We start from the raw sequence: 22,796 nt of genomic DNA on the forward strand, positions 1-22,796 counted from the left end.
CAATGCTAGCACGTAAGTCGGAGTCACCTATAGTGACCTGTACGACTTACCCATATCTCATCAATCAATGCTAGCACGTAAGTCGAAGTCACTTATAGTGACATGTACGACTTACCCATATCTCATCAATCAATGTTAGCACGTAAGTCGGAGTCACCTATAATGACATGTACGACTTACCCATATCTCATCAATCAATGCTAGCACGTAAGTCGGAGTCATCTATAATGACTTGTACGACTTACCCATACCTCATCTATTAATTCTAGCACGTAAGTCGAAGTCACCTATATACGACTTACCCATATCTCATTAATCAATGCTAGCACATAAGTCAGAGTCATTTATAGTGACCGGTACGACTTACCCATATCTCATCAATCAATTCTTGTGAGTCGAAACCACCTAAAGTGGTCTGTACGACATGATATGTGTAAATAAATATGCTCAAGTGCTATGATCACGTGAAGGCTGTGTGAAGTGTCGCAAGTCACCTATGAGTCGGAACCACTTAATGTGATATGTACGACATGCTAGCACCTACCTTGGATCCAAGATGAGTGTGTGGTACGGGAGGTGAACGATCACGTGAAGGCTAAGCCCTGTCCTCGGGCGGAGCATTAACACCGAGGTGCAGGATAATGAGCATTAAATGCATATAAACATAAACATACACACTGCAATCACTATCATCAATATGTACTCACCTGAAACTTACCTGGCGTCCGCAGCGTCATTTGGTATAACCACTTTAACGTCCCAACATTCTTAATCGAAACTATACCCAGTGATAGGCCAGAATAAAATCAAGGTTAATCTCTACGCTATTAACCCTCATAACTTCTTTCTTTAAAGAAATCAAGTACCATGTTAAATTATGATTGTTTTATGGCTGCATCTAATTGTCTTGTTAGACTGCCTATGTACCCCCAAACGGGATCAAGCCATTTGTAGTTCAACTTAGTACTTCAAAGCATTCACTGTAATTATGTGTAGATAATATGCATATAGATATGCTATAATGTAATCTAAAATTTAGTCATAACATAGAATTTTAGAATATATAAATATATATGACAGGGCATAAAATGCATAAATCAATTTAAAAGAATTTGTGGAATTAGCAATCACACACACATACACACACACACACACACACACACACATATATATATATATATATATATATATATATATATATATATACGATAAAAGGAAAAGACCCACTCACCTGAGGTCCCCGCTACAACTCTCTAGCACGAACATCGAGATGTCACAAACGATCTTCACCTAGAACAATTATCAAATCACGTCTCAGAGTTTTTATCGATAGAACACGTAACTTACATAAAACATATCCGCAAGGACGTTCTAGAATGATTTGTAACTCATTGACCAAAAGTCATCCGTCGATCAAAGGTCAACAGTAGGGTTCATAATCCTACATAACTCGATATGGGGGATCAACACCTTAGATTTCCAATACGTAACTTCCATAGATTCACTTTATACTTCTAAAATATTATACTAAAGTTTCATTACAATCCAACGGTTGGATCTTTGTCAATTGCCAATTCAAGTGGCGGTTAACGTTTTATTTTATGAACTTACAAATCCAATTCGGGAAGATCCGTAGGTCATATTCCTAATCCGTAAGTTTCTAATATCCTTAAATATTACATACTATAATATATTAAAGTTTGGTGACGATCCAATGGTTGGATCGTCAATTCACACAATGTTCAAGTAGCGGTATTTATCAAAACTATGTTCAAACGATGATATTTCATCAATCTGACTTCATCTATGGAATTGGGGTGTTAAACTTAGCTTAGAAAGGTCAGGGGGTGACTCGGCTCACGCGCCGCCGCACACGGTGGTCGGCCGCCCTAACTCGCCAGAAAATCCAACTATTTCTAAAAATTCTCAAACTTCACAGAAATGAAGATCTCGAAGAGAGGAACAACTTTCATACTTGCCACGAAGTTAAAAGTGGACGGAAGGTGGTCAATTTTGTCCACAAAGCCGGCGGATGCCTAAAGCTTCTCGGCGTCGATTCGTCGTCTACAGTGATCCAACGGGGTTAAGGTTGGTTGGGATTTTCTCCTGAGATGATGGGCTACAAAGCCCAAGTGGTGGCATCGGCCATCGCTTTGCCGATTAGCTAGAATATTGAAAAGAGTGGCCAGAGCACTGTTGATTTTCGTCAACTTTCGTGACCTCAAACCGCCATATACTGTGGTTAATCAAGGTGGTTCTTGGGTGGGTTTGGTAGAGGAGAATGAGAGCTTCAAGATGGCGATGGTGGCGTCAAAAAACTCCATCGGAGTTGGCCAAAATCGACCTTGGAAAATGAGAGGTTGAACTGGGTTGTGTGGTGTGCACGGGCTGATGAAATGGGGAGGGATGCTTCTCTCCCCTCTTCCCATTGGTCCTTTTTCTATCTCCCCTTGTCTGATTGGTCCTTAAAAGAAATAATATGATTGGTTCCTTATTTCCTTGCTAAAAGATGATTGGGCTTCTTTCCCACAAGATGGGAATTCAATTTAATTAAAACTAAACTTTGAATAACCAATTTCAAACGTGCGTAACTATACCGTTATAATCCGGACTCGCAAACGACTTTCGCTTATGCGTTTGTACCAACAAGTACTACGAGGATATGCTAAAGGAATAAGTCATACGTCTCTTTAGGCAATGGTCAACGAAAGTGAAAGTCCTTACCTCTAGGGCATTTTCGTAAATTCATGCTTTTAAAATTATAAAACGTAAAATTTGGGAAGGGTTGTTACAATGATTCTAACATCCTCTAATTTTGAAAAATAAAATATAAAAAAGAAAAGGCCAAAAGAAAACTTCTCTCTCTAATCCACATTCTTTTTTCTCTCTTTCTTCTTCCCATTATAAAATAAAAATAAAAATTATTTTCACGCACAAAGTGTGGTACATATACTAGTAAAGTATATATGAAAGAGAAAAATCATTTTAATGTTTTATGCTAGGAATCGTATGTATCATTATCATATCATGATTCATCAATTTATGTTTTAAATTCATGTACAAATGTATCATATTGCAGCCTAATATTGTGTAGAAAGAAAAATGTGTAGGTTTTCGTGCAAAAAAGAAAACGAATAATAGCTTGAGCAAAAAATCTGCACCACACACTTGGTAATTTACAAATAGAATATTACACCAAGTCAAGAATGTGTTAGAAACTGAATATTAAAAAGAGGGAATAAAGAGAGAGAGTAAGAGAAGAAACCACAATATCTATTCATATTATTAAGATATATTACATATTGGCCCAAATACATATTTGTAAACAACAAATAATTAACAATACTTACAACAATTTAATAATCATTGGATTTTACTTACATGTATGTCTAAGAATTATTGATATTCAAGTCCAGTGTTTCAATCAGAGTAATAACAAATCTACAAATTGAATAGGTGGTTGAATTTTAACTCACATAGTGAACGGGTGGTCAAATTTTAATCCATATATTCGACATGATCAAAATTCCTAGTAAAGTTTTTATCGAGGCCTATTTATGCACCTTGTCCTCAACTATCTACGTATTTCAATTTACTTTAATGAATACTAGCATATAGGCACACACAAAGTGTGTGAGAATTTTTTTTATTTTTGTTTTTGAAATAGAAGGAGTGAGGAAGTGAGGGATAGAGAACGTGGGGTGAGAATTATTTATTTATTTTTAATTAGATATATGTTATGATGTAGATGAGATTTTGAAAAAAATACAGTAAAATTTAGTTGTGTGAAATTATATTTTTGCCTCATATTTCTTATTCATGTTCTGTTTTAATTAGAGGGTTAAACTGGTAATTCCATAGGATTTTTATTGACTATAAGTATTTTATTAATTAGTAGAGATTAGTAGAGATTGTACCGTTTCTTAAAAAAACTTGACCCGACCAATTTCGGTTGGGGGCTATTGGGTTCTCTCGGGTGGGTGGGAGAGTGTTTGGCGGGCACCGTTTCGGGCAAGAGATTCAAAAGGAAAAATAGGCACAGCACCTCCTTTTCTTCATCTTCTTCTTCTTCTTCGCTAGTTGCTTGCAGTTGGAGGGAGTCTGAAATCCGGCAATTTCTTTCATATCTTCCCTGTAATTTTCTGGTTCGCAGTACAATTTCGTGGCCGATAGTTTAAACACTAGTCTAGTTGCAGTGTTACTCATGGACTCGGCGGCAATGGATGAACAGCCCGCTCACGTCAAAGACTTGGCGGCCTTTCTCATACGCCACCACTCAGACCAGCTTCGCGCCATCGCTCTTTCCCGAGACCCCAAGCTTCATTACCCTCTCTACGTCAGGTACCCCATTCCCCCATTAAACCCATTTTACTTCCATTATTTTTGAACTTCTATATTCTCTGTGTTTTCTTTCTTAGTTTCGCAGAGCTTATGGATGCCGATCCTCCGCTTTCGCATCTCGTTTTCTCTCAACCCATTGAGTACTTGCGCTTTTTCGATGAGGCCGCTCTTTGGGCTCATGTATGCGTGTAAATTTTGTGTTTGAAAGCTTAATTTATTGAACAAAACTTGTTGGGATGGTGGAATTTGATGTGGGTTATGTGGCATTGTGTGTAGAAAGTCACATTGAGGGATTTGGATGGTTTTGATAAAGGGATAAAGAAGGAATTCATTCATGTCCGGATTGATATCAGTGGTTCGCCGCTCGAATGCCCTGGTTTGTTTCTATTTAAGATCACTATAATTATTTTTAGCCATTTCTTTCAACTGGTTATTCGTAGTTTTGTCATAAAGCGTTGGTTGATGTCTATATTTGGGTGTGTAAAAGTAGAGACCTTTCCGAGCATTGGCCGTGTGAGAGTTAAGCATAGAGGGATTCTGCTCACCCTTAAAGGGACGGTGATTCGGTCTGGAGCAATCAAGATGTATGAAGGAGAGAGGAAGTATATGTGTCAGAAATGCAAGCACGAGTGAGTTTTTTTTTTTTTTTTTCACCCAAACTTTTACTCGCCATCTGTGCTTGTGGATGATATTTGAGATTTTGTGCTTAAGAATTCTTGACTAGCACAAAGAATTCGGGCCTTAATAAGGCATTGCTATTGTACTATAACTTTTTAAAGTTACACTACGAATTGTCTAAATATAAATTTTGCATCTGTTCACCATTTTTTGTTTCCAAATGATACAACAACAACAACAACAAAGCCTTTTCCCACTAAGTGGGGTCGGCTATATGAATCCTAGAACGCCATTGCGCTCGGTTTTGTGTCATGTCCTCCGTTAGATCCAAGTACTCTAAGTCTTTTCTTAGAGTCTCTTCCAAAGTTTTCCTAGGTCTTCCTCTACCCCTTTGGCCCTGAACCTCTGTCCCGTAGTCACATCTTCGAACCGGAGCGTCAGTCGGCCTTCTTTGCACATGTCCAAATCATCGGAGCCGATTTTCTCTCATCTTTCCTACAATTTCGGCTACTCCTACTTTACCTCGGATATCCTCATTCCCAATCTTATCCTTTCTCGTGTGCCCACACATCCCACGAAGCATCCTCATCTCCGCTACACCCATTTTGTGTACGTGTTGATGCTTCACCGCCCAACATTCTGTGCCATACAACATCGCTGGCCTTATTGCCGTCCTATAAAATTTTCCCTTGAGCTTCAGTGGCCTACGACGGTCACACAACACGCCGGATGCACTCTTACACTTCATCCATCCAGCTCGTATTCTATGGTTGAGATCTCCATCTAATTCTCCGTTCTCTTGCAAGATAGATCCTAGGTAGCGAAAACGGTCGCTTTTTGTGATCTTCGCTAGATTGCTCCGGTCATTAGTGTGGATAAGTATATAAATGGATAGAGATAGGAAAGCAAACACAAGATGTACGTGGTTCACCCAGATTGGCTACGTCCACGGAATAGAAGAGTTCTCATTAATTGTGAAGGGTTTACACAAGTACATAGGTTCAAGCTCTCCTTTAGTGAGTACAAGTGAATGATTTAGTACAAATGACATTAGGAAATATTGTGGGAGAATGATCTCGTAATCACGAAACTTCTAAGTATCGGAGTGTGGTGTCGTCTTGACTTGCCTTATCTGTCTCATAGGTAGATGTGGCATCTTCTCTGGAAGTACTCTTCCTCCATCCAGGGGTGGTATCTTTAACTGGTGGAGATGCACAAGGTAATGTATCAATTTCACTTGAAGCTTACTTGTAGTCTCAGGCTTGGTCAAGCGCGATACAAACCATGTAGTAGGAGTCCCCCAAGTCGCCGAGCTAGGGGGTCTGCTGAAAGAGGTGACAGACAAGGTAAGCAATCAGAGCTCCGACTGATTGTTCACCTTCTCCCCATCTTGCAGCAGCATGAAGGATAAAGAGAAGAAAAATGAGAAGAGATGATATGAGATACTTTTGCTTTTGAAGAAGTAACTTTCCACATGCTTATTCTTGAACTGAGCTGGAGGGTTTTCTGGTTTCCTCCAGAGTATAAGGCCGACTGAAGAATTTGAGGGTCAAAACAAGTCCATCAAATCTAGAGTACGTTCCACCCTGCTGATATGGGATACTTTTGCTTTTGACAGAGTAATGGGTGTATCGGCACGTGTGCTGTTACGCTTGTCTCCACATGCTTCCTTGTATCCTTCGCACTTGCCCTATCTGTTCCTCAAGCAGATGCGGAATCTTCCCTGGAAACATAAGATGTTGAAGATGAGTACTCGAGAGCAATGCCAGGTAAGTAATCAGGTAAGGGGTTCCAGGCAGTCAGTTCCTGGCTGGAAGCTTGATCCAAGTGCTGACTGATTGCTCTCTTTCTCCTTGTCTTGCAGGTAAAAACAAGGCCAAAGGAAAAGACAGGGAAAAAGCATGATATGGGATACTCTTGCTTTTAACCCTGATGATATGAGATATTCTTGCTCTAGTATAGCTTGTTTGCAGAGGTATTATCGGGGGGAAAGAAAGCTGAATATTTCGAAAGGCTTCGTTGGGAGTGCCCTCTCAGATATGATGAAGGGTTGAGCATTTTTGCAGGTCTGCCTGTCCGTTGGGGATGGAGGTCGACATATATAGGAGTCTCCCTAACAACAGGTAGTAATGCTATTCATTTACCCTGCTTGGTCATAGCACGGTAGTGGGAGCTGCCAGTTTCACATGTTTTAACTCTGTCAGAGCACTTTGAAAAAGTGGTCTGTGGTATCTGGCTCTCGAGATTCGGAGAACGATGCCTCTTCGATTTTTGAGAAAGCAATCATGCTGGGGGTCTGGCTCTCGAGATTCGTAGAGCAGTGTCTCTTCGATTTTTGAGGAAGTAATCATGTTGGGAGTCTGGCTCTCGAGATTCGGAGGGCGGTGCCTCTTCGATTTTGGAGCAAGCAATCCTGTTGGGAGTGTTGTCTCGAATGTGAGTAAAGGTTGGGCATGTTTGCTAGTCTACCTTGCCACGAAGCACAAAGGTTGACACACAGAGACTTTCCAATTATCCAGCAATGGTACTGTTCCTTTACCCTCTCTTCGCTTTTGAGAAAGTAGTCATGTTGGGAGTCTGGCTCTCGAGATTCGGAGGACGGTGCCTCTTCGATTTTGGAGCAAGCAATCTTGTTGGGAGTGTTTTCTCGAAAGTGAGTAAAGGTTGGGCATGTTTGCTAGTCTACCTTGCCACGAAGCACAGAGGTTGACACACAGGGACTTTCCAATTATCCAGCAGTGGTACTGTTCCTTTACCCTTGTGGGTAATAATATGGTAGCTAGACCTTCAAAATTTATGTGTCTAAACTTTGTTAGTGATGTTTCTTTGCTATTCTTTTACCTTTCTTGGTCAGAGCGATGTAGTGGGAGCTGCAAGCTTCACGTGCTCAACTTTGGCAGAGAACTTTGGCAAAGTTATCTGTGGTACCCATGAGCTATTGTTGCGTGTGGGAAGTGGGTGATTGAACAGTAAGATTCATGTGCTTTCTACTTCACCAGAAGTCTTCGACAGAATGCCCATAATTTCTTCAAAGCTGAGTGTGCGTGTGACAGGTGCTGACAAGGCTAGAAAAGTAGGTGCCTCTTCGATTTCTGAGATCGGCCCTAGTGGTCTCTGAGCAGCCCAGCTTTTGAGAAAGCAAGCGCCTCTTCGATTGATTCGGAGAACGATGCCTCATCGATTTTTGAGAAAGCAATCATGCTGGGGGTCTGGCTCTCGAAGATTCGGGGAGCAGTGTCTCTTCGATTTTTGAGAAAGTAATCACGTTGGGAGTCTGGCTCTCGAGATTCGGAGGGCGGTGCCTCTTCGATTTTGGAGCAAGCAATCTTGTTGGGAGTGTTTTCTTGAATGTGAGTAAAGGTTGGGCATGTTTGCTAGTCTACCTTGCCACGAAGCACAGAGGTTGACACACAGGGACTTTCCAATTATCCAGCAATGGTACTGTTCCTTTACCCTCTCTTCGATTTTTAAGAAAGTAGTCATGTTGGGAGTCTGGCTCTCGAGATTCGGAGGACGGTGCCTCTTCGATTTTGGAGCAAGCAATCTTATTGGGAGTGTTTTCTCGAATGTGAGTAAAGGTTGAGCATGTTTGCTAGTCTACCTTGCCACGAAGCACAGAGGTTGACACACAGGGACTTTCCAATTATCCAGCAGTGGTACTGTTCCTTTACCCTTGTGGGTAATAATATGGTAGCTAGACCTTCAAAATTTATGGGTCTAAACTTTGTTAGTGCTGTTTCTTTGCTATTCTTTTACCCTTCTTGGTCAGAGCGATGTAGTGGGAGCTGCAAGCTTCACGTGCTCAACTTTGGCAGAGAACTTTGGCAAAGTTATCTGTGGTACCCATGAGCTATTGTTGCGTGTGAGAAGTGGGTGATTGAACAGTAAGATTCATGTGTTTTCTACTTCCCTAGAAGTCTTCGACAGAATGCCCATAATTTCTGCAAAGCTGAGTGTGCGTGTGACGGGTGCTGACAAGGCTGGAAAAGTAGGTGCCTCTTCGATTTCTAAGATCGGCCCTCGTGGTCTCTGGGGAGCCCAGCTTTTGAGAAAACGAGCGCCTCTTCGATTTCTGAGATCGACCTTCGTGGTCTTTGAGCAGCCCAACTTTTGAAAAAGCAAACGCCTCTTCGATTTCTGAGATCAACCCTCGTGATCTCTAAGCAGCCCAGCTTTTGAGAAAGCAAACGCCTCTTCGATTTCTGAGCAGGCGCCTCTTCGATTTCCGAAGCTCCGTCGAGTGCAGATTTTTATAGAGGCTGACATTAAGTTCCAAAGCACACTTGAATCTCCACCAGTAGAAGCTTCATTCTTGCACTTCTAAGATCTTGATTTGTCCGACCTCTTCTCTCTTCAACACCTTTGAAAATGTCTGGCCCCTCCGACCGTCGTTTTGACTTGAACCTTGTTGAAGAGGCAGCCCCGCCTTCTCCAGACAACATATGGCGCCCATCCTTCGTCTCCCCTACTGGTCCTCTTACCGTTGGGGATTCCGTGATGAAGAATGATATGACCGCTGCGGTGGTGGCCAGGAACCTTCTCACTCCCAAAGATAACAGACTACTTTCCAAACGGTCTGATGAGTTAGCTGTTAAGGATTCGCTGGCTCTCAGTGTTCAGTGTGCAGGTTCTGTGTCTAATATGGCCCAACGCCTATTTGCTCGAACCCGCCAAGTTGAATCCTTGGCGGCTGAAGTGATGAGTCTCAAACAGGAGATTAGAGGGCTCAAGCATGAGAATAAACAGTTGCACCGGCTCGCACATGACTATGCTACAAACATGAAGAGGAAGCTTGACCAGATGAAGGAAACTGATGGTCAGGTTTTACTTGATCATCAGAGATTTGTGGGTTTGTTCCAAAGGCATTTATTGCCTTCGTCTTCTGGGGCTGTACCGCGTAATGAAGCTCCGAATGATCAACCTCTGATGCCTCCTCCTTCTAGGGTTCTGTCCAGTACTGAGGCTCCAAATGATCCCCCTCCGGTGCCTTCTCTTTCTGGGGCTCTACCGACTGCTGAGACTTCTCCTAAGCAACCTTTGTGAAGGCTCCGTCTTGTGTGTTTATTTTGACTCATGTATATGTACATATTTGTAGCTGATCGGGGATATCAATAAATAAACTTTCCTTCATTTCAACGTATTGTGTTAAATACACCAAAGTCTTCTTCGCTAAGTTCTTTGAATTTTCTTTTGTTGAAGCTTGTATGTTGAAGCTTTCTGAGTGGAGCATGTAGGTTGGGGTAGTGTTCCCTTAATTTCCCGAGTGAGGAAAACTTCTCGATTGAAGACTTGGAAAATCCAAGTCACTGAGTGGGATCGGCTATATGAATCTTAGAACGCCATTGTGCTCGATCCTGTGTCATGTCCTCCGTTAGATCCAAGTACTCTAAGTCTTTTCTTAGAGTCTCTTCCAAAGTTTTCCTAGGTCTTCCTCTACCCCTTCGGCCCTGAACCTCTGTCCCATAGTCGCATCTTCTAATCGGAGCGTCAGTAGGCCTTCTTTGCACATGTCCAAACCACCGTAACCGATTTTCTCTCATCTTTCCTTCAATTTCGGCTACTCCTACTTTACCCCGGATATCCTCATTCCTAATCTTATCCTTTCTCGTGTGCCCACACATCCAACGAAGCATCCTCATCTCTGCTACACCCATTTTGTGTACGTGTTGATGTTTCACCGCCCAACATTCTGTGCCATACAGCATCGCCGGCCTTATTGCCGTCCTATAAAATTTTCCCTTGAGCTTCAATGGCATACGGCGGTCACACAACACACCGGATGCACTCTTCCACTTCATCCATCCAGCTTGTATTCTATGGTTGAGATCTCCATCTAATTCTCCGTTCTTTTGCAAGATAGATCCTAGGTAACGAAAACGGTCGCTTTTTGGTATTTCTTGATCTCCGATCCTCACCCCTAACTCGTTTTGGCCTCCATTTGCACTGAACTTGCACTCCATATATTCTGTCTTTGATCGGCTTAGGCGAAGACCTTTAGATTCCAACACTTCTCTCCAAAGGTTAAGCTTTGCATTTACCCCTTCCTGAGTTTCATCTATCAACACTATATCGTCTGCGAAAAGCATACACCAAGGAATATCATCTTGAATATGTCCTGTTAACTCATCCATTACCAACGCAAAAAGGTAAGGACTTAAGGATGAGCCTTGATGTAATCCTACAGTTATGGGGAAGCTTTCGGTTTGTCCTTCATGAGTTCTTACGGCAGTCTTTGCTCCTTCATACATATCCTTTATAGCTTGGATATATGCTACTCGTACTCCTTTCTTCTCTAAAATCCTCCAAAGAATGTCTCTTGGGACCCTATCATACGCTTTTTCCAAATCTATAAAGACCATGTGTAAATCCTTTTTCCCATCTCTATATCTTTCCATCAATCTTCGTAAGAGATAGATTGCCTCCATGGTTGAGCGCCCTGGCATGAACCCGAATTGGTTGTCCGAAACCCGTGTCTCTTGCCTCAATCTATGCTCAATGACTCTCTCCCAGAGCTTCATTGTATGACTCATTAGCTTAATACCCCTATAGTTCATGCAATTTTGTACGTCGCCCTTGTTCTTGTAGATAGGCACCAAAGTGCTCGTTCGCCACTCATTTGGCATCTTCTTCGTTTTCAAAATCCTATTGAAAAGGTCAGTGAGCCATGTTATACCTGTCTCTCCCAAAAGTTTCCACACTTCGATTGGTATATTGTCTGGGCCTATTGCTTTTTTATGCTTCATCTTCTTCAAAGCTACAACCACTTCTTCCTTCCGGATTCGACGATAAAAAGAGTAGTTTCTACACTCTTCTGAGTTACTCAACTCCCCTAAAGAATCACTCATTTCATGTCCTTCATTGAAAAGATTATGAAAATAACCTCTCCATCTGTCTTTAACCGCGTTCTCTGTAGCAAGAACCTTTCCATCCTCATCCTTGATGCACCTCACTTGGTTTAGGTCCCTTGTCTTCTTTTCCCTTGCTCTAGATAGTTTATAGATATCCAACTCTCCTTCTTTGGTATCTAGTCGTTTATACATATCGTCGTAAGCCGCTAACTTAGCTTCTCTGACAGCTTTTTTCGCCTCTTGCTTCGCTTTTCTATACTTTTCACCATTTTCATCGGTCCTCTCCTTGTATAAGGCTTTACAACATTCCTTCTTAGCCTTCACCTTTGTTTGTACCTCCTCATTCCACCACCAAGATTCCTTTTGGTGTGGGGCAAAGCCCTTGGACTCTCCTAATACCTCTTTTGCTACTTTTCGGATACAACTAGCCATGGAATCCCACATTTGGCTAGCTTCCCCCTCTCTATCCCACACACATTGGGTGATTACCTTCTCTTTGAAAATGACTTGTTTTTCTTCTTTTAGATTCCACCATCTAGTCCTTGGGCACTTCCAAGTCTTGTTCTTTTGTCTTACTCTTTTGATATGTACATCCATCACCAACAAGCGATGTTGATTAGCCACGCTCTCTCCTGGTATAACTTTGCAATCCTTACAAGTTATACGATCCCCTTTCCTCATTAGAAGAAAATCTATTTGTGTTTTTGACGACCCACTCTTGTAGGTGATCACATGTTCTTCTCTCTTCTTAAAGAAGGTGTTGGCTAAGAAGAGATCATATGCCATTGCAAAATCCAAGATAGCTTCCCCATCCTCGTTTCTCTCCCCAAAACCATGGCCACCATGAAAACCTCCATAGTATATCAGAATAAAATAGAGTAATAACCATAATCTTGTTTTGTGAATTCATGTGGTATATTGGTTCTTTTATGTCGAGAAGAAATTCTTTATTACTTGATTTACTGGGAAAATATATGAGAACACATACACTTGTTCATATTCTGCCTACTTATGTTGGTATAAAATCCTTTTTATGTTGAATTACTATGTTTGTCTGCAGATATCTGGTTTATCCCGAACTGGAATCGAGAAACTCCATAAAACTACCATCATATTGCCCTTCTCAGGTAATCCAATTCAGATTGTCTAACAATGTCATTTGATATTTATTATCAAGAAAGTCCAGAGACTACTTTGAAGAAGTAGTTAGCACTAGAAACTATCAAATGAGGTCATGTGAATACATATGAAGAATACTAGATTTTACTTTTAATAGATTAACAGTCATCTAGATAATTGATTTTGGTGATATAGAATTCTTGTAGCTTGCTGTATTTATTCTTGTGCTTTAGCTCAAGTGGTATAGTGTGGGCTTTAACACTGTTTGGATTAGCATTTGTTGAAGGAGGAAACTTTGTATTTTATCTCACTTAATTGATTGGAAATATTTTAAGAGTCAGACTCTTTGATATAAGTATGCTTTTAGAGTTTGACATCTGATCTGTTTTTCTGATGACAGAGGTCTAACCCCTGTGAAGGAAAAAAGTTCACGCATTTGGAAGGTTCTATTACATGCCATGATTATCAGGAAATCAAAATCCAGGAGAGTACACATGTATTGGGTGTTGGGGCAATTCCTCGTTCAATCCCTGTCATTTTAAAGGACGATCTTGTTGATATCATTAAAGCTGGAGGTACCATATCCTGCGATCTGCTTTTTTTGTTTTTCATTTTTCCATTTCTGTTTTTTAATAATTTACCTTCCGGTGTCACTGTTTCCAAATTTATTTTGAACTGGAAACTTCATTTCAGCTTACAAATTGTTCCTGTTTTATTATTGAAAAGAAGTATCACTTTGGTCTTTGTGTTTGCTAGGATTTTTTATTTTGACCCCTAGTGTAAAAATATTCTATTATACCCTTGTATTTTGCATTTAGGACAATCCAAATCCAAACCTATATTCACCTTTTCACGTTTGATTTTCTGTTTTTAATGCAATAGTGACCACCATAATGTACAACAGTGTCAAATTCTTCTGGTGATCCCTTAGAAAAAACATGAAAAAATGATCATTTTTAGTGCTTCATTACATCCTAAATGCAAACTACAAGGATTAATATATCTTTTGGCCGACATTTTGTTTTGACATAGCAAGTTTCATAAGGTAACCAAAAATACATTTAAGAGAGTGAACAAGAAGTCCATCCGTATACAAAGAACAACTGAAAACTGATTACAACTACAAGAGTTACAACCAAAAGCTACTACGACCAAGTTAACCAGCATTCCAATTTTGAAAAATAGAAGAGAATATTAAATCTCTGGGCTCAGATGAACTGAAGCCCATGGAAGGACGAAAATATCACATTCTCAAAAGATTTTCTACCCCCACCCCCTTATCTATAATGCCCCCAAAGCAGCCATCCTGCAGCAACCCTGCAACACTCTTGCCTCCTTATCTCTACCAAAAGCACCAAGGCTTTCATATAGGAATGAGTGGCACCCTTCAGGAATTACCCATTTCACTTGGCCTGTTTGCATAATTCCGGGGTAATCGATTTAAGCTATTGCTCTGCCTTTTAGAGTAATGAAACCAAGTTCAAATATGTGTGTTGGGTGAAGGGGATTCTTAACTTTGTACTCGAAAAACCAGAAGAAAATAAGTTTGGTTTATAGAACATGAAACCTTTACATATTTCCTATGGAATAATTTTCACGCTTCTTATGCGTATTTCTCCTTACTCCGTTATTTCTTTTCACATAAATGTTTGTTTTATTTGTTTGTGAAGAAAAAAAATCTTGGACTGAAAGATGGCTTATAAATAACCTATTTTGCTTGTCACTTGAGTCCTACCAAACTGATTCAGTCAGACCAAACAAAACTTTGTATAATTTATAGTCCTTTTCTTCGATTCTTCGAAGATAAAAATTGGGGCAGCAGTATGTTTTTGTGTCAACTTCATCAAAGATGGCACAAACTTCATTCTTGACCTTAATAACCATTTCTATTTGTAAAGTTGCTTTTTATGGCGATTTGGACCACCTCTTGGAATATATGGTGGTTTGTATGTTAATTGTGCCTGCATAATTTTCTTTTGTGCATTGTTATTTAGCATCTATTTCTCAATTATCATTCTCAGTTCTCTTGCTTTCGATGCATAAATGCATATTTTTCTTTTCTTGCTGTAGAATATGTGTAATACATGTTTGTTTTACCTAATTATTTTGTGCAGCGGTGAAAATGACTAATTAATTGTTGACACAGATGGTGTTATTGTTACTGGGATATTAACTGCAAAGTGGTCTCCAGACTTAAAAGATGTGCGCTGTGACCTCGATCCTATATTAATTGCTAATTATATTAGGTAAATTTGATAATTTTGTTGAATTTATATTATCAGTTGATCTGATAGTGCTATATGTAATATTTGGAAACCTTTGTGTGTTTTTGTAATTGAAATGGATATCAGTTACTGAAAAATGCTCACGACTGCTTCTATCGATTACAGTCCCACCCTTCCAAAAAAGAGATGACACAGTCATATGGCTCACATTTTGGATTTTCAAATTTACGGATAATTAACTGCCTTGGCAGCTTCACTGTTTAAAAGTATAATCTGGTGGATACAAAAACACTTAGTATTGGTTTTTCTTCCTTATATCTATTTGTTAATTATTTAGGAGAACTAATGCGCTAAAGTCGGAAATTGATATACCTGATGATGCTATAGTGAAATTTAAGCAGTTCTGGTCAGACTTCAAAGATAGCCCTTTGAAAGGTAAAAAGTCATTGATTCACAAATATCTAATTTAATTTTTATGAGAGGGTGCATTTTATGAACTTCTCTTTGTTGTGGCTCTAGCATTGAGAGTCATATAATATTATGATGTGAACGTGAGTTTTCCAGTATAACTTTTCATTTTTTTTTCTTTTGAAATTAAACAGGGAGGAATGCCATTCTACGAGGTATTTGCCCACAAGTATTTGGACTCTTTACTGTAAAGCTTGCAGGTATGTGGACATCCACATCTTGTTCAATCTATTTACTAATAGCATTCAGAAGTACTGATTTGGAGATGTAGGTGTGTCAAAGAAAGTAAACTGATCTGGCTGGTTGTCCTTTTACTTTATTCTACCTTTAAGTTTATGATCCATTTCTTTCTATTTGCCTAATTTTATTCACATTTTCTTTGTTCAAACTAGTGGCATTAACACTTATTGGAGGTGTGCAACATGTGGATGTTTCTGGGACAAAGGTTCGAGGAGAGTCTCATTTGCTTTTGGTTGGTGATCCAGGTTATTTTTCTAATATTTCTTTATCATTTTAGCGGGTTTCAGACCTGAATATTACACTGTCACCTACATCTAGCCATTTTTTTAATACATTTTTGGTTCAACACATATCAAGCATGTACTTTTTCAATTAGTGTATTCTAAAGTCGAGCTATATATTGCAACAGAAATGTTCTCTTGGTCACTAGATGACCACTAAATGCCTTGTCACTTACCTTTGGATTTGATATCATGGATTGAGATTAAAACATAAAAGCCCATCCATTTATTCTCCCGGCTGATATCAAGTCCAAAGGCAGGTGACCAGGAGAACGGGACTCTCTGTTGCAAACTTTTAGTTGATTGATATTTTAAAGTAGACTTTTGAAAATAGTTAAGATACTATCCCCAAATTCAGAAAATCTCAGCCAACATAGACGATAATACACACACAAGAGCACATGCAAGCATGTTGAACATGCAGACACTTCCTACTGAAGTCTGTTCTATTTACAGAATACTTTGGATCATGACCAACCTTTAGACTTTGAATTAGATCATGGACCATATGTAACCATTAATAGTTAAAACTCTCAGGTACAGGAAAATCTCAGTTCTTGAAGTTTGCTGCAAAGTTGAGCAACCGATCGGTTATTACAACCGGATTAGGAAGCACTAGTGCTGGATTAACAGTCACTGCAGTCAAGGATGGAGGTATGCATATCTCTAGTTGAATCGTAAAGCTGTTTCTCCTAAAGAGAAAAGTTCATGTGGCTCACATAGGTTAAAGGTATAGTGAACAAGAAAAAAAAATTACTAAGGGCCTCTAAATGGTTTAGGCCATTTCGGGGCTAGTTTTTGTTTGTCCATCTCCGTTGTTGCTTAGCTTGGTTTTGCTGCCTCATTTGAAATGACTAGGTATACTACTATACTGTTTAATTCTTTTTTGATAAATTATCTTTCTTATAAAATAAAAATAGAAAGATCTGTTATGGACTCCTCTAGATCTCTTCTAAGCATGAATTTACTTTTACTTTTATTTTTGAGAAGAGACAAGAATATTCTAAATTACATCATTATGTTGAGAAGCACGATTTTGCTTTGCTTTCTTTGTTTGGTCCAAGATTAGAGTAAAAGGATTAATAATATTTATGGAATATCTAGGGGAATGGATGCTGGAAGCTGGAGCCCTTGTTTTAGCAGATGGAGGGCTTTGTTGTATAGACGAATTTGACAGGCATGTTCTTTGATGGCTTTGTGGAACATTTCTTTCTAGTTGTTTTGACTATGCCCTTATTATGAACTTATCTGTTATGAAGTTACCATGCCATGATTGTTTGTCATGAATAATTCATTGCTGATAATAATATCACTATGTTGAGTCGCCAGCCATCATAATTGCTATGTGTGCTTGACAGACAAATATGTATGATAATTCATATAGAATAAGGTGTCTACACTTTAATATTCAACTGTACTTATTCTTAGATAGACGTGAATTCTATCTATTTGAGCCATTCATTTTGTTGGATTTATTATCATACACTTGGGCGTTGTTGAGGAAGCGGTGTCAATATCTTGTCAAAAAAAAGGAGAAAAATTCTGTCTAGGCCAATAATGGAAACGGTAGAACTGATAAGGATTCATTGAGCGAAACAGTTGAAATTAATGCTAATTCAAGGTGAGGGTATTTGGTTTTCTTCAAACCAAGATGCATATTGTCATAATTTAAATCCTGGAGATGGAACTTGGCTTGTGCTTTCTGTTTTACTAGTGAACATCTTGTCCACTTTTTGAAATTCTATTATCGTTTGCCTTAAAATTTCATTTCTTATAAAAAAAATATTTATAATGCTTTTGCTGAGAAGTTCTCTTTTATATTTTAATTTATCTCCATAAAATAATTTAAATACAAAACCTAGTTAGGGAAGCAACTCTGTCACTTCACAATGGATAAATAGAAAATTTCTAATCTTAGATGTCCTAGTTCCTTCTCCTGGATTCCCTTCGATGATAATTCAGTGGGAATTGACATATGCATTTGTACTACACTCTGTATGTACTCGGGATGCAGGTTTAAAAAAAAAAATTAATAGGAAAGGGGATTATGATCTCTCTTTTCAAGTATTTTTAGTTTTTATCTGTCTAGATGACGAAGTCTAGACATTTGCTTAATACAAACTCAAACTTTAATGGTTGATCTTGAAGATGTTATTTCCTTGCTTCTGGGCATATGATATCAAGTTAATTCTGCTTTGGCAGCATGAGAGAACATGATAGGGCAACCATACATGAAGCAATGGAGCAGCAGACTATAAGTGTTGCGAAGGTAAACATCCTAGATTATGTTCTATAAATAGTTGGAATGTATGTGGTCCTTATGGGGAATTCGAAACTGTGTAAGACGTATTTGGTTTGTTAATTAAGTCAAAATTGGGCAAGATTTAAGAGTGTTCTCAGCATACTTTTTGTTAAGATTAGCAACATGGACATACACACTTGGGTTAAGCATAAGTTTACTTTCAAGCCATCTTTAAGGTCACTTTAACTTATATAGGTGAGGCCTCGGTAGACTTAGAGTTTCTGATGGTCCCACTATTGGTGCAGACTTGGTTAAGCATGAGGTTGGCCTTGTACATTTGGCTCCCACGTAGGGCAATGAAGTACAAATTTCATTTACTCTTAGGACATCACTGAGCCAGTTCCTCTCTATCATTATCCTGGTCCTTTTCACTGTTTCTCTTGAATCCTCTGTGTTTTTTTTTTCTTTTCACTGAGCCTGTTCCTCTCTATCATTATCCTGGTCCTTTTCACTGTTTCTCTTGAATCCCGCTTTAGGCAAGTGCCTTCGCCCATGAGCGGTAGGTCTCGGGTTCGAGACTTGGGAGCAGCCTCTTCATAAATGGGGGTAAGGCTAGCCGACATTTACCTCTCCCAGACCCTGCGTAAAGCGGGAGCCTTGTGCACTGGGTACGACCTTTTTTATTAAAAAGAGGAAATCTGTTTGTCTGATGAATTATCTGCTTGTAATTCATTTCTGAGAAGTATTTAGGGTACACTTTATTTAAATTTGCTAGTATAGATGCGATTGAGGGCGAGCCTTGGTGCAACGGAAAGGTTGTTCCTTTGTGACCGAAAGGTCACGGGTTCGAGTCTTGGAAACAGCCTCTTTGCAAAGCTAGGGTAAGGCTGTGTACGATAGACGTCCACAACCAAACACCACCCCTCCCTCCCCCCACCCCCCCCGCGCTCCGCCCGCCCGCGGGGCGCGGGGTTGCCGTTTAGTATAGATGCTATTATGATCTCAGATATTGGATTGCCTCAGCTGTTTTCATGTGTTCTATTTCTATATTCTTACCCCTCTTCCCTGTAAAGTATATGTTCCAAAATTCCCTTTACTATTATTGATTTTTTTTTTAATTTGTATTTTATGTAACTTTTTATTGTGTGTCCTCTCAAAACTGACTATTGATGTACCTCTCTCTAGGCGGGTCTTGTGACAACTCTCAGTACTAAAACAATCGTTTTTGGTGCAACAAATCCCAAGGGACAGTATGATCCTGATCAATGTATTGCTTACATTCAGAAGATATTGTTTTTTTTTTTAACTTTATTTATTTTTATTTTTTTATACAATCAATATTGTGGGAGAGGGAAATTGATCTCGAGACATCAGGTGCAAGAAATATTGTTAGTTAGAGATATATTTTTCGAGATTCTATTTCTTGATTGCCCAAGTTTGGGGGGGAGGCTAGAAACATCTTATTTCTTGAATCACTTAGGGAATATTTGACAGTAATCATTATCGATATTCTTAAATTTTAGCCTGTAACATTTTTTGGTCGAAAATACTAGTCACTTAGCTGATCCTTAATTTTATTTTTCGTTTGTCAGCGCTGTCAATCAATACGGCGCTGTCTGGTCCCTTATTGAGCAGATTTGATATAGTCCTTGTACTCTTGGATACAAAGAATCCTGAATGGGATGGGGTTGTGTCATCTCACATTCTTTCTGAGGTACTCAGCTCGTAAACTCATGTAAGTTGCACCTGTTGTCATGCGGATAATTGGATGAATCTAATGATGACCTTGTCCCCCTTTCTTGATTTACCAACTGCAGGGAGAACCAGACAAAGGCAACCATGAGGAAGATTTAGCAAACATCTGGCCATTTTCGATGCTGCGTAGGTAAAATGTTTTCTTTAGTTGAAGAAAAGTTACCTAAAATCCTGATTTTTCTTCTACCCAAATAGTTGTCTATGTATAAATTCCTTTTTCTGGGTAAGCCCTTGGGTTTAGCCCAAGTGGTGGGCAAGGGTGGGGAATGAGGTTGGATTAGGCTTGGCCAATGTTTCAAAAAATCAATTTTCTGGTTTATTATGTTTGTTATTTGTACAAGTAACTAGTAGAAACTACCATTGAGGCGTTAATCGATTCGTCAGGCCTGTAGTTTACTCCCATGTCATGGGCTCAATTCGTCAAGGTGCCCTACCTACCTCCAAAGATTGTCGGGTTTGGTGGGGGGGACAAGTTTCAAATCTGAGTATGCAAAGCAGATTTGGGATTTTACTAGTTAGTATTAAAAAACCAACGAAAAAAAATGTAGAAACTTCTCGTAGTGGTGAGCTGTGAGGAGTCCACACTTGCATGAGAATTAATTAAAGGGAAAAGAATGGCAATAGCTTGAAGAAGAATTGGAAGTGTGACCAATTCAACTACTTACGCTCAGTTGGCTACCACTCTTTAAAATACTAATTTCAAGTATGCATTCTAAATAAGTAATCACGTACAACAGGCTGTGTTGAAATTTGAAAACAAGTGGGTTACGACTTGCTAGACGAAATTGACCTTATTGTGTGCAGTAACTGAAAATGTAATCTCATGTGTTACGCTTTCGTTTGAAGTAAATTTTTGTGCAACCCTTGGATCAAATTTTATTTACATATTTTTTTGAGAGAGAGTTTCAAGTTTTGGAGGAAATCTTGCAGATATATTCACTTTGTAAAAGGGTACTTCAGACCAGTCCTCACAAAAGAAGCTGAGATGGTCATCTCAAACTATTATCAACTGCAAAGAAGGTCTGCAACCGGCAATGCAGGTTCCACCTGAAGTAAATTTCCTTTATTAAATCTGTCTTTTATTATTCTATACTTCTATCTAATTAATTGCAATGTCTTTTGTGATTCAGCTAGGACAACTGTGCGCATGCTTGAAAGTTTGATACGCCTAGCTCAAGGTACATTGTTTTCTTTATGGAACTATTCTCTTAAGTGAATCTCCTGTTTCATTCCCCAAGATATTGACTTGGCCTATATTGCAGCACACGCAAGACTGATGTTCAGAAATGAGGTTACACGGTTAGATGCCATAACAGCCATTTTATGCATTGAATCATCCATGACTACCTCGGCCATAGTAGACAGTGTTGGAAATGCTCTGCATTCAAATTTCGCTGAAAACCCTGATCAAGAATGTATCCTTGCCAGTCATTTCTGCATGTATTTATCTTTTCTTAAGTTATGCCCTTGCATATTTACTTATACATGCATGCTAAACTGTTGTGAAGCAGATAAGTAATATTTGGTATGCCCTGAAAAATCGAACTGAGTAGAGTGGCGTGTATGACTCAAAATATTATATATGTAGTCCTGTTTTTTGTGGAGATCACTTTCACTATCTTCACCATTAATTATCTGTCTACCAGTGTGTTTGGGCATTAGTCAGTGTTCGTTTCCTCCTGGTGCTTCATCTGAACAGAGATCTATTTCGTAAAAGTAATATTTGAAGTCAATTTTATAGATTCTTAATGTTTTTGAACTGTAGGATGAAAGTCAAATGTATGAAAGCTGTATTATAGAATTTGTTACTGGTTTGGTGTATAGAGTAATTAAAAATAGCTGGAAAGTTGGCGGTCAACATGGACGTGATTAGAGTTTGTGCGACTAATTTTTTCCTAAGATTCTTATGTATGCATTATACAGTAAATTTTTCCTAAGGTCATCATATTGTTGGATTTATGTGTTCTATAAGTGCATTCAGAAGAATGAAAAGTCAAATTCTCTATTAGTTATTTGCGCATTTAAGAGTTTTATTATGCATTTACCCAAAGATAATGTTCATCTCTTGACACATCGAATAGATGCCAAGCAAGAAAGGCTGATCCTTGAGAAGCTAAGATCATTCGATGAGTTCCCAGACACAAATAGCATGCAATGATTATTGCAGGTGAGATGTATCGAAAGCCTTTGTACAGAGGATAATTTAATATGTTGTCTGCTTATCTATGGAACAATTATGCAGTTTTTAAAGTTTTTATACTGGTTACATTATAAATGTACATTCATTAACTAGTAATACTATTGTTATGGGTAAATTTTCGGTGTTGGTCACTTGGTTTTATGAACTTTGCTATGCGTTTACACTTAAGTTTGATGATGTGAGTGTTCTAGCTGTTAGTGCGGATGTTGTCCATTCATTCATAAGTTAATGTTAACTACTGTTACCTTTTTTTTAATGTTCATTTCGATTGTATATGCCAAATGTACATTGTGCAGTGGGTGTGTGAAGTAGAATAAGACTCTTAACTTGAAAAGGCATTGGAGACTTGGTGCAAGGAATTGCTCAGACGGAGAAGTTATTTATAGGAGGAGATTTAAATGGACACGTGGGCAGGGAGACAGGCAACTATGGAGGTTTTCATGGTGGCCATGGTTTTGG

The 22,796-nt window shown here is 39.0% G+C and overlaps 1 protein-coding gene across 3 annotated transcripts; it reads left to right on the top strand.

The window, feature by feature from the left end:
- The first annotated feature begins 3,955 nt into the window (after positions 1-3,955).
- On the top strand, positions 3,956-22,482 carry LOC103409375 (probable DNA helicase MCM9). Of its 3 annotated transcripts, none has more exons than XM_029101978.2 (20): positions 3,956-4,341; positions 4,419-4,521; positions 4,618-4,717; positions 4,832-4,970; positions 12,868-12,934; positions 13,327-13,501; positions 15,073-15,172; positions 15,489-15,586; positions 15,754-15,819; positions 16,012-16,104; positions 16,678-16,794; positions 17,245-17,317; positions 18,343-18,409; positions 19,568-19,649; positions 19,975-20,096; positions 20,200-20,267; positions 21,068-21,177; positions 21,268-21,315; positions 21,400-21,552; positions 22,219-22,482. In XM_029101978.2, the coding sequence occupies exons 1-20, from the start codon at positions 4,205-4,207 to the stop codon at positions 22,293-22,295; spliced, it is 1,995 nt and encodes a 664-aa protein (XP_028957811.1). In that variant the 5' UTR covers positions 3,956-4,204; the 3' UTR covers positions 22,296-22,482. The 3 variants fall into 3 exon arrangements, 2 of the variants coding, with proteins under 2 accessions (XP_028957811.1, XP_070678318.1); XR_011581197.1 differs by having other exon boundaries at positions 3,975-4,341; positions 4,829-4,970; positions 21,068-21,157; XM_070822217.1 differs by having other exon boundaries at positions 3,975-4,341; positions 4,829-4,970.
- Positions 22,483-22,796: the final 314 nt, after the last annotated feature.

The sequence above is a fragment of the Malus domestica genome, chromosome 05, assembly GCF_042453785.1.
Source record: "Malus domestica chromosome 05, GDT2T_hap1".
In the NCBI taxonomy this organism is placed as follows: domain Eukaryota; kingdom Viridiplantae; phylum Streptophyta; class Magnoliopsida; order Rosales; family Rosaceae; genus Malus; species Malus domestica.

What these genes read in the sequence shown, in the direction of transcription:
- LOC103409375 (XM_070822217.1), top strand. Translation starts at nt 4,205, where the DNA reads ATGGACTCGGCGGCAATGGATGAACAGCCCGCTCACGTCAAAGACTTG. An exon ending in TGATATCATTAAAGCTGGAG is followed by an intron (nt 13,502 to 15,072) that starts GTACCATATCCT and finishes TTGTTGACACAG; the next exon opens with ATGGTGTTATTGTTACTGGG. An exon ending in TGAAAACCCTGATCAAGAAT is followed by an intron (nt 21,553 to 22,218) that starts GTATCCTTGCCA and finishes CACATCGAATAG; the next exon opens with ATGCCAAGCAAGAAAGGCTG.